General features: G+C 35.7%; 1 protein-coding gene across 1 annotated transcript in view; it reads right to left on the bottom strand.

Moving 5' to 3' along the window:
• PPFIA2 (protein tyrosine phosphatase, receptor type, f polypeptide (PTPRF), interacting protein (liprin), alpha 2) overlaps positions 1–15544 on the bottom strand; it is a 358128-nt gene that overhangs the window by 82123 nt on the left and 260461 nt on the right. Inside the window, exon 7 of the mRNA XM_009882625.1 lies at positions 4442–4558. Coding sequence (XP_009880927.1) covers positions 4442–4558 — 117 coding nt within the window. The remainder of the gene's footprint in view (positions 1–4441; positions 4559–15544) is intronic.

The following is a 15544-nucleotide window of genomic DNA, read 5'->3' as shown; positions in this document are numbered from 1 at the left end:
TCAATGTTTTCCAAAGCAACTTCAATCCTTCCCAATTTGCATATGAGCATTTCTGAAAACATTCCATTTTACTGAATAATTCAATTTCCATGGAAACTGAAATAAAGACCAGTATGAAATAATGACTTTGAAAACAAACAGCTTATTCACAGCATCTTTGTTGTTTGGGTTTTTTTTTTTGCTGGTCCAGCAAGCACCACTTTAAAGGGACATGGTTTATATCAAGAAATAAGAGCACAATGTGCTTCTTGTCAGCATCTGAGACTCATTCCTATTTCTTGCTCCAGTTACATATGGTAGATGGTGCATGAGATTCAGTCACAGGTTCAGGTATCCCAATATGTCTTTAAATATACTAGTTACTATTTTAGTAGGGAAAATCTTATATTTGGGGTACCTTGACAAACTGTCCTTCAAACATTCCAACCTGATCATGATCATTGATTGGATATAGATGAAAATGATTGCTAGTTCAAAGTGGCAAATAAAAGTAGAGACACTGGATTCCCCAAGTAACTCATTACTTCATACACTTACAAGGACTTTGATATTACTTTCCGATAAAAAGCAGAAGGAATCATACTGACAAAATTACATGTGAAACAGCACAATGGGTTATGAGTTAGATAGGCAAATAATCTGATGCTGGTCTCTGGTATGTAGATTTTTTTTTCTCCCAAACCAAAATATTAGCCTTTGTATAGTCATTTGTCTGAAAAACAAACTAAAGGGTGATGAAGCAAAGTTCCATAAAAATACATGGGTTTTATACTGGTAAAGTAGAATTTCTCTCGCTAGTTATGTATATTTTGTTTATAATATAAATAATAAGACTATTCAAAGTGATTTCAGATAGGACAGGAAAAAATGTTTCCAATATAGTTCTACACCTAACAAAACAGAACTCGGAAAAAAAAAATTGCATAGGAATAATCCCAAATATTTGTTTTGATGGATTTTCTCTAAAACATGTCACAGTTTGGAACTGAGAATAAAAAGTGCTAGCTTAACTCAAGCATTGATATGCCATAATTTCTTTATTTTCATTTTCCTTTGAAACTTTCCTTACAGACTTGAACAATTAATATGATTTCATTATTTCATGTAAAAAAAATACACTGATAGATGGCAATAAGGGCAAATTCTGGAGCTTTGCATATTCTTGGATTACTCTACATACTTATTAATTGTTTCTCATACTTATTACTTGTCTTTGTTTCATTAGCTTTATCATTGGAATATTTTTTGTCTGTTTTCTCTATTCTGAAGTTCCCTTTAGCCTTCATACATGAGAATTGGCCATATATTTATCAATGAGTATTTGCAATCACTGTACTTGCTAGCTTTTAAATTTCTCTTGCCTAAATGATATAGCTTAGAAGCTTTACTGTTATAAAGCAGAAATTTTAACATACCTGGTTGAGTTCCCCCTAGGAAACGTGTGACCTTACCTGTTTAATGATCTGGCATCCACCTACCAATGAAAGCAACTCACAGTGCAACCTGCAGTCTCTTCAGGCACAAAAAGCTACACCCAAGAGGCTGTTTATACTCCCTACTGCTTCCCTATAGCAGATGTCTTGCATAGTTTGGAATTTTCTGAAATCATACCTAAAAACCATTCGGTCTTTCTCTTTTAGATTTTTTCCCTTTGCTTGTTTTGTGAAGTAATAAATATTCATAGTTAATACTTCTTATTACTTCTATTTTACTATTATATTCTTTTGAGATGTTTCATTTATACTTGATAATGAGTCTCCATTTATGATTACACCCTGTCACCATTAATAAGATTTCTATTTCTTAAACATTAACTAGCTTGATTTCCCTTATTACTCATTTAAAGAAAAATATTACTATGTACTAAGCCATTGCTTTCTAGAAATCAATTTGTGGTATAATAGGACAATTTGCTTTTACCAAATTTTTTATCTTATAAAAATATATACACATAAACTACTTCCTATAAAATGTACAAGTTCTCATTTTAGCATTCTTGGAACGTTCTGGATTTTTTTTTTAATATTTAACTTTTAGCATTAGCTTTTTCATAATTTTGCTAATATCAGTGTAGATAAACAGACTAATGCAACTTTGGTCATATATATTTTCATTACTGGCATGAGATTAACTTTTCAGGTCACTGGCAACATCTCATTTTTCCAAATTCTTTTGAAAAAGAAAATGAATGGCTCAGAAAAATTCTTGGACTGTTCTTTCAATCCTCTTGAGAGGAAGAAGCTTACAAGTATTTAATAACTTCTTTTAGCACCTATTCTAAGCATTGAAGGAATTTCCATGTTCCTGTGAAATGCAGTCAAATAATCTTCCCCCCTCCAAAGAGTATAGTAATCAATTCAGTACTAATGCTACAAATGAGCTGAATTCTATGTTGACATCTTTTTCCTAAATACACAGGAAGTTATTCCAGCTTCAGAAAGGATGTTAAACTTTGACACACCTAAATCTCAGAAAACAGTCCAGTATTCATGTTTTCCGTGTTAGCCATGCTGCCTAACTCTGTAGGTAATTTTTACCTGAGGAATCCTCCAATTGCCTACACCAGTTTGTGACTACCTGTTCTGCGAACCTAGGCAAACCCTACTTTGCTATCTGTATAGACTTTACCATGTCTATCTCCTGGGAAGTCCAAGAAGACAGGCACGATTAATATGGTGACTTCCTGAAGGTACTGCTTTTGTTTTACCTATATAATTGTTGTGACTATCAGCCACAAAGTCGAAACCTAAACCACAGGAACTACTCAGATCGACTGAAACTGAACTTTCATCTCCTGTATTATAAGAGAGTGCAAACCATTGCCTCACAGCTTAGTGTCCTCCATCCCTACTGCTGACGTTGAAGGAATATTTTCTAAAGGGATGCTTAGAGTCTGCGCCTAAGGTGAATTACCTTTCAAAGTGGGGACTTCACAAAATAAGAAGGAATTGAGGGTGGGCACTGAGGTGATAGTAGCAGGGTAGAGAGCAGCTAGTGCAGAGGATGTGAATTAGAGTGCACTGGTTGATCTAGTGTCAACGTAGCCTCCTGTTAACTCCCTATCCAGTATGCTTTCATTACTATAAGGAGCAAAAATTAGTAGGCATGAGCCGGTAATTGAGCTTAACAAGAGCAAATTAAATTGCTTTGATTAGGAAACACAGAAGTTTTCGGGACATAATATTCTAGAAACGTTTAATATAAAGTTATAATAATGTGTTACTTTGGCTTTCATTCCTCTTTCATGAATGTTTAAATATGCTGATTTCTTCAAGGACAGATATTGTTATTTCTACTTAGTTCTGCTTATAAGCAACAAGCCCAATGGCTCAAATCAGAAGACATAGCTTGCAAAGAAAGTGGAAAATTAGATTTTCAGCTAAGGACTGTCGTTATATTTAAAAGCACAAGTGAGTGGGATGTTCACTGTTTTAACAAAATTTCACAGATTTGTCAAACTAAGATTTTGCAAGGAAGAGGAAAGTAGTTGAACAGTATTTGTTTACTGTATATTTCTCAACCACATAAATTACTCAAAGAAAAATATATACATAACATAAACGGCAAAACATGTAAAATTAATGCCTGCAGTGCAAGTGCACCCTTTTAAATTGGATTGCCTATAAAATAAATAAGTAATGATGAGTGTTATTTTTTATAAGTATGATTTATACCACTGTTCATCACATGCCATTAGACAAAAATGCACAATTAGATCTAAGCTCTACTCATTTCAGCTGTCTGCAAATGTTATGTTATGCTTGCATTTTAATTTAATAACCGTGAAGCAAGAGTGGAAGATATGCAACTTGGTTTTTATCCATCTGGAAAACTAAAGCTTAGAAGAAAACTTTGTTTCTAAATCAGATATTCTCTACCTTTTTTTTCTCTTTCAGCCTTAAGTGGCAAATACTTAGCCTAAGTTCTATATACTGATTTCTTTGTTAAAGAATGCTAAGTAAGTTAAATGCTCATCACTTCTTTCTATGTGAACATGGGCATGAATTTGAAGAGTATCTATAGGCAGCACAGAGGAAAATGACTTTTTCTAATTTTTAGGTCTCTGTCATTCCCTTAAGGGCTGTTTTGGCAGCAGCTTTTGCATATATACCCCTTCACATATACATGCTGCTACACCTTGCTCTTCTGTATGTGCGTACAGAACATCACTCAGCAGGACAAAGTATCCTTAATTGTAGTATTATGCAAAAAATTCCAAGAAAAGTTTGTCATAAGCTGTGGGTCTTACTTGATACCTTATCAAATACCTGTCCATTTGCATTTCCTTTCCATTTAAACAACATCATTTTTTGATACTGGTTTCAGTGGGCAGACAATATTCTAAAGGAAACGTCCAATAAAATATCTACATTACAACAATCTGACACCTGATTATTTCTCATATTGATTGTGCGATCCAATGAAAACTAACATTGTATACCTTTTCATGAACCTTTTGCCCTGGCTCCATTCCTTCAATATGCTCTGATTCAGCAGGCCCTTCACCAGCTGCCATTTTCCTTTGAATGTGCGCATTTTGTTCACGCAAAGCTACAATCTGCCAAAGAAAGAAAATAAGTGGTCAATATACGTAAGAAACCAAGAAACAACTGAGCAGACAATTTCTTAAATTGATTAACATTTTGATCCTATACTGGCCATTTGTAGCATTTGCAAAATTATAGAATCATAGAATGGATTGCGTTGGAAGGGATCTCAAAGATCATCTAGTCCAACCCCTCTGCCATGGACAGGGACACCTTCCACTAGACCAGGTTGCTCAAATCCCCATCTGCCCGTACATGCTGAGAGGTTTAAAAACTAAACAAATTAATAATGAATAAAGGCCATTAAGGATACAAAGAAACCAACAAATGACAGGACAGTCAACGTTGTCTTGTTTTATATTCTACTCTTACTTTGTGCTAGGGTACTTTTTTTTTTTTTTTAATTTGAAAGAAGAAAGAGCTGTTAGGCATTGATTTTTTTACACTGCAAGAGCAAGACTCATTCTTTCATATAGAACACAATACCAAACTGGTGTTATAGGAAAACAGTGCCAAAAGGCTATGAATCCAAACCAAGTGATGTAAAACGAAGTTCTATCTTTCCATCAGCTTCCCATCTGTTAGTAACTGTAACATACGTTTTAAGTGTATTTTGTTGAGAAAAACATGTACGTAAAAGTCCTCTGCTGTGGTATTCATTGACGATTTTAGTGTGTACACAAATAGGTTTTCTTGTATGAAAAAAGTATTTTTTTATTTATTGGTAGTGTTATTTAAAATCCCATGCAGCTACTGGAAAAGAAGCTGCTTTCTCTCTGATTTGTAGTTTACTCTCAGACAATACACAGGATGGAAAGATCCAGGTCCTAAAAAATTTTTTTGTGGTATACTGTGGTAAGTTGGAGGATCTGGCTAATACAAAATAAATTGCACAGTTAGATCTCTCTGTACCATTCTGCTTGTTTGAGCACATATAACAAATCATTTACTGAATGGATAACATTGTGTATTAAACACAGTTAAACACTGGTAGGATGTATAGATGCCATTTTTGGAAAGCTGGTGTAAATGTAAAGGCTTCTGTTGCTGTATTGTGTCTGCATAAATTCTGAGTCAGAAACACCCTAAAACACTGTCCTGTCCTAGAATACAAAAGCATGGGGTAAGAGGGAAGATTTAAGGCAGTACTACCTGGTAAGCATGTACAGCAGCCGAGATTTTGTGGGACATTTAATTTAATTTGACTTAAATTTAATTTATATTAAAATGTATTTATTACTTTCTGAATAATTTAGGTTTTTTTTTTTTTAAAAAAAAGTTGTTTGTGGTTTTTTTTGTAACATATGTTTAAGTTCTGATTGTAAAGACTATTTCGATCAGCTCTGGCCAACATTTGAGATCTCAGGGAGACACCACTTTAATCAACCAATATTTAATCAACAATATAAATGTTGAAAACAGTTGTGATATGAGTCAGGCTGATTCACTGCTCACTAAATTCTATGTTACAGCCCTTGTAGAACTCGTGTGACTCCCACTGATTTCAGTGCCAAGACTGAGACTTGAGGGCAACATTTCATCCAAAGCAATTATAGGAAAATATAAAAGAGTGGGAATTAAACCTGTCTGAGACAATCTGTGTCTTTTGAGTTTGCACAAATACACTGAGCTTTAAAATGTTTTGCTAAAATGAGAGAACTAGGTCTGTCTTAAATAACAGAAAAATGTCTTTATGGTCTCATTAGCGTAGACTCCCTTTGTACACAGTAATCAGCAACTTAATAACTTTTCTTTTCTGAATAGCTTCACTCATTTCTTTTTCTTTATGGTTCCAATGGTTCTCAAACCTAAACTACAGAAATTATGGTTCCTATCAAGCCAAGTTAGCCATCAATTAGTGCTAAAGGTGACAATTGACCTAAACATTCAAGTCCAAATAGCACCTGCTAAAATATGATCAAACATATCACATTTTTTTCCTTATCAACTTCTGACTGTGGACCTCAAATGCTTAGATCTCTTTTCTAAATTGCTATCACAGGCATTATCTTCCTATTTAGCACACTTGTCAAGATTTGACCTGGACCACAGCAACGCATTTCAACGTGACTCTAATCTAAAGTGAGTGTAAAATTGCAGAGATGCTAGTCTCTCCATAGTTAAGTCTAAAGATAGCTTCCTGTCACAACTCTAAATTTGGCTCCCTGGTAACTTTGCCAAACTCAGTCAGCTGAACTGAAAAGTTGTTTTTTGATTGAGAAAAATAAAACCATGGTTGTGAATTTAAGAAGACTAAAATGTAGAGTATTACTTTTCTAGTTGGACCTTTCAAACCTTTGTGGCTTAAGGCCATGAAAATATAATAATCTAAAGAAACATTCCTTTATCTTGTTCTCTTCTCATATGCATGCTCATCTTCAACATTCTTCTCACTTTTGTAGTCAGTTTTTATGACTGACAAGGGACAATTTTATAACATTGAAACTTTAAAGAACTTCCATCCATTTGAATTCTGTCTTCTGGATTTCAAAGGTACATAGAAACAAATGGCACAATTTCTAAAGTACCACCCTGTCATAATCATTCTGAACATGTCCTTACACAGCTTCTACCTTTTTGTCTCAACTCTAAAATATTTTCAACTTTTCTAAACCCCAGCTGTTTGAAATACAATATTGATAAACATCCCTGCTATATTACCTACATAAATTCCCTCCAAAATCTTAGCAGAATTTGCGTACATTACCTATAGACATCACCGTATCACGTTTTTTATGAAGTTAGGAATCAACATTCAGATTCAAAATTACAACTGGTCTTCATTTCCATAAATGACCAAACCTACACCTTATGTCTGTACACTCGAAAATAATAGTCTGAATGCAGGTGTTAAGGGAATATTCATTTCAAATATTAAAATACACCATAGAACAGAATATCAATACATAAGCCAGAACTGATCTGAAGAGGTATCTGATGTTATAGAACCATACCTGTCAGCCATGCTGGTGAAAAGGACAATGTAATAAGACAATCATTTCATAATGAATAAAGATTACACAAGTCTAAATCAGTAAGCAATAGAATAAATTCCATCTGTTTAGCAAAGGAAACAGTCTGATTACTATCTGTAGTAGGACACTAAGACATACAAGTGAAAGATATAAAACATTGTAGTTGCAAAAACTACCAAACTGTGAAGAATAACAAAAAAAGAAAGGAAAAATCAGCACACAAAAAAAATGGCAACATTTGAACTAGACTCATTGGACAAAATAAAAATATACTGGAACACACAAACTATACATGAAGATGCAATGGATTTACTCATGGTGCCAAGTCTCTCACAAGACACAAAATTAAGCAGGAAAAGCATTTCCTCATCAATGTTTACTTTGGGCATTTTACAAAATAATTAATTTAAAATTATGTGAGAGATGTGAGATGAGAACTGATTTCTAAACATACAAAATGTTAGATGACTGGGTACCTCTGCTGCTGAAACTTAATCAGTTCTCTGCTTCCAACTGTTTGAGTGGCTATCCTTTACCTCATTATAGTTTCAGGCTTCAGGTACTCAACATTACTATGAATACTTAATATACTTACCTGTAACAGCATTGAAAAGGAACTACCAACTTATTACCCTTTTTTTACTAACAGTTGCCCACTATAGATACATTTTTTAACTATGCACTTGGTCTGTGCAGTCTGATGTTATTCAAAAATCTGTCTTACATTTAGAGAACTTTGGTCTTGCCTCTTTACTACAGAACACCTATCTTGAGCGTCAATGGAAAAGTTTTTATTAGATTTCCCAGGAGCAGTAACTGTCTCACTGCCAGACCCTCCCTCAAAGCATCAGCATTCTTCAACCCCTTATGGTGCTATTCAGAGATGTATGACATTTTGGCTGCTTTTTGTTGTTTTGGTGTTGGTGGAAAGGAACAAAATGCATTCCTTTTTCTGTTATGAACCACGGTGATATTTGGTCCTTAAGTAGCACTGAGAAGTCCAGGAAGGAAGAATGATAACTTCAGACAGGAAGAATGATTTTGTAGTTGAAAGCTTAGGGGGGCTCAGGGTTTGGAAGTCTGAGATGATCGCTGGTGGTGGTACCTGACAAGATTTGGGGTTAATCAGAGAACATTGTCCAGTTGCAGACGTCCTCGCCACTAGGCTTTCCCTGTAATGGTTCTGCACCCTCAGGGAGAAGCTGTTGTTACTATCAATGTTGTCCTGGTTTGAGGTAAAATAGGACCAATTTTGTTCAGTAACTTCGCTTCTTAGCTGGGCCTCTTCTAACTACTAAAATTAACAGCACATTGTGCAGACAATGTTCTCTCTCAGAGTGATAAGACCTATGGTTATGGATGATGCCAAGGAATGATATGCAGAAACTCTCAGAGACTCTCGCTTATACTTATTGCTATAACACCCAAGAACAGCTGACTTGGTTACTTGCCCCATTGGAGGGTCGGAAGCCGAAAAGCGTAGAAGGGTCCCACCTGCAGGGAGAAGCGGACAGGACAAGTGACCCCAAATTGACCAACTGGGTATTCCATCCCATCTGCCTCATGCTCAGTTTAAAAGCTGAGGGATCAAAGGGTCAGCCCTCTTTCTTCAAAGGCCGGCATCTGAGGAGAACTCTGTCTGTTGATCTGCCTTTGATCCCGATCCTGAATCGAGATCCAGAATCCAGTTCCCGTCAATCACTGAGTGCAGCCTGGGACTGCCCCAGTGCCAGCCAGTGATGTGATTGTCATCCTGGGAGCTTGATATGGTTTTGTATGTATTTCATTATTTTCTTTTTATTTTATTATTAATATTTCATTAAAGTAGTTTGGTTCCTTTAAGTTTCTCTCTCCTCTGCCCGTCTTTTTGAAGAGAGGTAGGGGAGAGCATCCGTTGCTCATTTGGTGGCCAGTTTAGCTTAAACCATAATAAACGTATATCATATACTGTAAATTACAAGGATGGTATTCTGGGTGCTTTTCCTACCCATAACAATTTTCTTTCCTTGAAAACTTGGTCCCTAAGCCCTTGGTGCCAGTGGTGCTGTTCTGTAAAAAGCAAGTTCTCCATATCTGACCCCAGCACAGAGCACAGTCTACTTACAGCACAAATGCTAAACTTCAACCTTCGGCGTCCCGTTTCACCTGGCGACTTAAGGCAGAATTACAATAACCGAGCTGAAAATCTTGAAATTAGTTATATGTTTTCAAAAGTAGATGGCCTCTGTGTAGGCTAAATAAAATCCTATTCCAATTTCTAAATAGTTGCATAATCACTTTCTCTATTGAATTTTTCTTTAATGTTTTTGCTATTTAAATTGTATTTAAAACCATGCCCAGTAAAGGATTTAAATATAATTACTGTAATCATCATGCTTTAATTTTGCTTTCCATTGAATAAATTATTACAGTATGTGGAGATATAAAGACATTTAATTTAATTAATAAACATATAAGGCCAAATGCCTGCAGAAGTTTCTTTTTTGTAGGATTCTTTCTAACATTTAAAACAGTAGGATTTTTTTTCCCTTTCTTTCAATTTTTCTACTTTGAATTTATTTGTCATTCATTGAAATAGTTATATACTGTTTTGTTGTTAACAGAGGCTCTTAACACACATATATAACGTTAAGCAGTCCCCTAAAACCAGTAAGAACTTCTTTCACTTCAAAAATGTACAGCATTAGAGGAAGACAAATATTTTAAGCTTTGAAAAGCTGTTTTTTTGTAAACTTGGCCTACCTTAAACCACTGAACGTGTTTCTTTGATCTTCCAACACTGAAACAAATCTGTTCTTGGCAGTTAAACTCACTGATAACCACGTTTTACTTTGCTACAGCCGACAGATCTAGAAGGCTTTTTGTTTCATCTCTTCTTATCAAGAAGGTGGGTTTTTTTACATGCCTAGTGTGCTAAACTAAACTTCTTGTGACTATATCGTGTCAGTTTTCCATCCAGCTCTTATTTATGTAAGTCTTTCAGAGAACAGTGAAATTGCCTACTTGGATGTCCTCCTACGTTATTCTGTCATAACAGACTATATATAAACAGTGTTAAATATCAGATTTCAGTTTACTGAGAACATAATTCAGACTGCTGGTTCACCTTCTGACTTTGCTTTAATTTTGACTTTTGCTTTAATTAAAGCTTGAATTAAGCCTTAAGTAATGTCTATTATTTTATATGGTAAATATTAAGTGGAGCACGAGGAATAAAGGACAGGTGATTTCCTTCTGCTTCAATAGAAATTTATATCCTGATTTCTAAACATAAATATGGCCTTTTCCAGTTATATTTCTAATTTGTGTTAATCTCAACACAGCCTTTCAGAAGCCACTGGTTATAGAGCTCAGAGGTTTTTAAAGAGGGTGAGTGACATTGTTTCAATTGTACAATAAATTAATCATTATTAGTATTCTATTTTAGTTATAGGGACAGAAATGCACATACATTTGATTTACATTTTATCTGTAACTTTTGAAAGGAATTATAATGGTAATCAGCTTTTTGTATTATCAGGATCTTGTATAAACAATACGCTATATTTCTTTCATTCTTTGGTGGAGGAAAAACACAGCACGGGGTGCACACTTGCAAAACATTTTCATGAAAAACACATTACCCTTTTTTGAATCTGAGTAAAAAATAGGTATTATAGAAGGAAATTTTTTCATAAGGGGAAGGGCATTTTAACCAAACTAAGACAATTTTGTGAGATTTTATATGCTCCTGAGGGCAGGTTTAGGACCCCATTCAGTGGGGGTCACCTGGATGCCTGCTGTAAATTCTAAGAACAGGACTTACATAAAAACCTCAGATATGTCAAAATATTAATTTTAATTGTATTTCTTCATGAGTAAAAAGAATTCTTTTAATGATCGTGTTAAAAAGAGACTTTCAATATTTAATTAGAATCCCACTGGATAGTTTCAACTTTTACTGCAATTTTAATGACTCTGTCAGTTGAGGTGTGACAGATTTAGCTGCAGTACTGTAAGACATTTGTGCCTCCACTCTGTTGTTCTGAGATTATCAGCAGAATATCAGAAGCAGCATGAGTAAGTGCCCAGGAGTTGCTGTTCACAAGTTTGCACTTCAACACAGTTACATTTTGGATGTAAAACCAAGAACTGTGGTACCCGAGGCACAGAAATGCATTCTCTGTTACTGGAGGAGAGGATGTTATATTTTTTGATTTATAGCTGAAAAGAAACACCTCCACTGCTGTAAGAGACCATATTTTATTCTAATCCTGTACAGATCTGCTACCTACAGAAGTATATCTGTCACATTCTTTGCTATGATTCTTAACTCCTCACAATCATTAATTCACTTGTCTGTGCAACTCTCTGAACTCTAACTGGGAAATTAAAACACAAGAGATCCAGACACCCCGAGAACTGTGCTTACAGGCATTCACAACATAAATTACTTTGAAGATTGAGGCTACCTTATGCTTCAAAGTACAGAGAAAACTTGTTGCCACAAGTATAGAGAAAAACCTAGTGGGAACTTGACATTTCTTAGCAGATTCCTCCAGTCTACAAAGTTACTGCAATTTACAAACCAAAGGCAAAACAAATTGTCACAGTGGTGTCTTGAGTCTTTCCATTCCTCACTTTCCTGCTTATACTCCTTCTTGTCCTTACTTTGTAATCACTTGCGGCCTCATGATTGCCAAATCACAGCAATTCTAGCACAGCACAGTATCCATTTACCTGCATATGTTTTCTCACATATTCACATCACTCGATAAATCACTGATAAGTTTGCATGACAGAGCACTGCGGAAATCATGAACTAGAACTCTCTGTAGGTGTTATAATGCCATGATTTAGAGGCAGTCAAAGTAGTATGAAAAGATTTTAATAGAAATCTCTTTTTACAGTATAGTGGCAAGATTTTTGAATGAGCAATTAAATTTCGCCTGAAAATAAACACATTATTAAGATTTTTATTTTTTTCTGGCAAGATTAGTCATTTTTAGGCTTTAAACATATTCCAATCGGACAGTTTTATTTTCAAATATGCCTAAAATATACATAACTGAAGAACTCAGGGAAAGCCCAACATTCATACCTATGAGCATTGCAAATGTCCCTGCGTATTTGTTTATGTTGCGTTATATGCTCTGGAATGAGATAAGAAACCGGGCAGCAAAGGCAAAATCATGACATGGCACCTTTTGGCACAATAAATCACATTTTGCATGAAAGAAACTCCTTGTAAGTTATATCACACTGTGACTACTTGCAGGATCCCAATGGAAACCTTGCAGGTGCCAAACTACAGGGTCTTCCAGTAAAAAGCACAGAAGTGGCTGCAACCACAGGCCCTGTAGGACAGTGGTTGGATCACAAGCTCTCACGGTGAGAAGCAGAGGTACCAAAGGAGTGCTAGCTGCCCTGAAGAGGTCCACTTGGAGCACTACAAAAGGAACTCAGGACTAGCAGCCTGATCATATTGCAACAAGACATATTTGAATTTCAATACATAAAGCAGCGCACGGGCTTCGGTGGCTTTGACAGACGGCATCTTGACACCCGCCATTTAAACTCTCACAAGACTTCCTTTTCTCAATAAAAACATATATACTAATCAACACTACTAAGCCAACTCTATTTAGTCATTCACTAACGGTGACATTCTTAGCCTGTCATAAATATCAACAATGTTTTAATTATTTCCAGCAACCAATGGGATTGAGTCACAAATTCAGATTGGCTTCATCTTCTACATTGATCAAAGGAAGAGCCAAAGCAGGGAGCTTGGCTCATCTTTGAATAACAATGATGAAACTTTTACTAGGGAGATGGTCCACTAATAAGCCCACCAGAATATTCCTGAAAACCCAGGGGGAGAGGTGGCGGGTGTGGCTCAACCATCTTTTCACCGTTCTTTACCAGAAAACAGCAGAGGAAAGTCTGAGATTCACAGACTTACCTAATAATGGAAATTCCTTCTCATCTACTGAAGTGTCTGACTTTGGTAGATGAGATAAAGAGGGATTAAGGCAAGAAACAGAAAATTTTTACTTTTTTTTCCAAAAGACAAGCAAATACAGAATTTTGGAGCTATCCATGTATAAAATGAAATGAATAAAAACACATGGAAAAGTGAGGTGTTGGCTTGCGGAGCGGGGAGGATCTTTCTTCCCAGAGTGGTAGCTAAAATCTTAGTACATTTCAGTATCATGACCAAATGAACTGCATAGAATTGATTACTGGCTATATACACTGCATTTGAGAAAGTGAATGCAAGATGCTTTTCAGGCTATCATAATTGCATATTCTGACCTCATAAACCAAACTTCTCATAAATCCATACAGAGTCTTTTAAAACAACAGATAAAAATTAATCTCCCTGAAGATGCCTTCAATGCTGAAATGCTTTAGTTCTTCCATTCAGCAGTGCAAGCTCTGAGCTTTGCAACCAGTTAAATTTAAAAGTGTAAATACAGTCTTAGAGCTTTATTTTCACAACAGGTAGGAGTTAAAATAACTATGGACCATCCAGCATTCTAATCAACATTATCCACACTTTGAGGGAACAAAAGAAAAGAAAAAAAAGCCTTTTCAGATTGCAAAAATAACTTTGGAAGATGGGGAATGAAACCTTCAGCACTAACAATGCATTTTGGACTCACTTTGGGGAAGAAAAAAACATAAAGGTTGGTCTGGTGTTTTTGTTGGTTTTTTTTTTTTAACTTAACACTTTGTCTTCTCTCCCATTCAACTACTTAAAACAAAAAGAATCAAGCAAAGTTGTAAGGACGGCTTTTGTAGCACTCCAAAAATTCACTTGTAAACGAAGCGTTCACATCTGACTGACACCCTCAGCTAGGTTCATTTTATATTTGCCTGGATTCCAGTGTATTTTATTGCTATTTAAGTGGTAAGCTTTCCAGAAACTTTACACAATTGAGCCCTTTAAAACATGTCCTGATGTGTCAAGAAAAATACTACTTTGTTCAAAGAAAAAACCTGTAGGAGTTATGAGTAATACATATTTTCGACATTTTTACATCATAAATTCTTCTTGTCTTTCCTTTTTGAGATTGTTGACCTTTTATTAATATTGCTGTTTAGCTTTCATTGCTATGGAGAAATACTCATTAGGGTGAAATCATCCTCTTGAGGGAGTTTTATAACCCTTGGAGATTAGAAAGCAGTAGGTCTAATGAAAGCAAATCTGGTACATTTGTGGTATATGGAGTTTAAATAAGCGGAAATTGAAATAGAATCCCTACACTCTTTACTCCCTAACGGCCAAGAAGTGTTGCCTTATCATTACTAGAAATCCAGCATTTGCTACTAAGCTCTGCAAGAGAACATACATTCAGATTTATAGCAACACTTTTCAAGCCATTCAGTGCTGATCAGTGTTGTAAAAGACAGTGGACTTAAAAAGTCAGGGAGTTTTTACCTTGTGGCAAAGGGAGAGGTTTAAGCAACTCATTACTTTCTATGCTTCAAATTCTGTCAAAGAAAGCAAAAAGATCTTGGTCCTGCAGCTTCTGGTATATCTTGATTATTTTATTCTTATAATCTTGACATAGACAGTGCTCCCTGTGACCCTGCTTGTATAGTGGCTGGCACTTTCAGGCCCTGCTTTGGTGTCACTGAAGTGCAAATAATGATGGACAACACACCAGGATGACTGGAGATGCTCTGAATCTGTGGCAGATTCATAATTTTAACTGGAAAACATGAAAATACTAACCACATGTGTGATCTTTTACTGTTGGTGTTTGTGCTCGTGATAACTATTGAGAGGTCCTGGCTATAGGTTTTATTGACATGCCTAGGAAGGTCATTTCTGTCTGTGCAAGGGTACTGTGGTCCAGGGGTAGCCCACAGCTGTGGCACTCAGCTGGCTGCAGCAGCGGACCGCTCATGTTTACACCATCAGTGAGCCCTGACTCCTTCTGAACACTAAGTGCCCGGATCAGCAGTCATTTTTATAGTTTAAATGCAATAATACACTGGTAATAAGGCAATAGGGTTTACTAGTCACTCCTT

Source organism: Charadrius vociferus, unplaced genomic scaffold (genome assembly GCF_000708025.1).
Source record: "Charadrius vociferus isolate BGI_N301 unplaced genomic scaffold, ASM70802v2 scaffold72, whole genome shotgun sequence".
Lineage (NCBI taxonomy): Eukaryota > Metazoa > Chordata > Aves > Charadriiformes > Charadriidae > Charadrius > Charadrius vociferus.
Note: the sequence above shows the minus strand (reverse complement) of the source record. Positions and strands in the feature narration are given on the sequence as shown.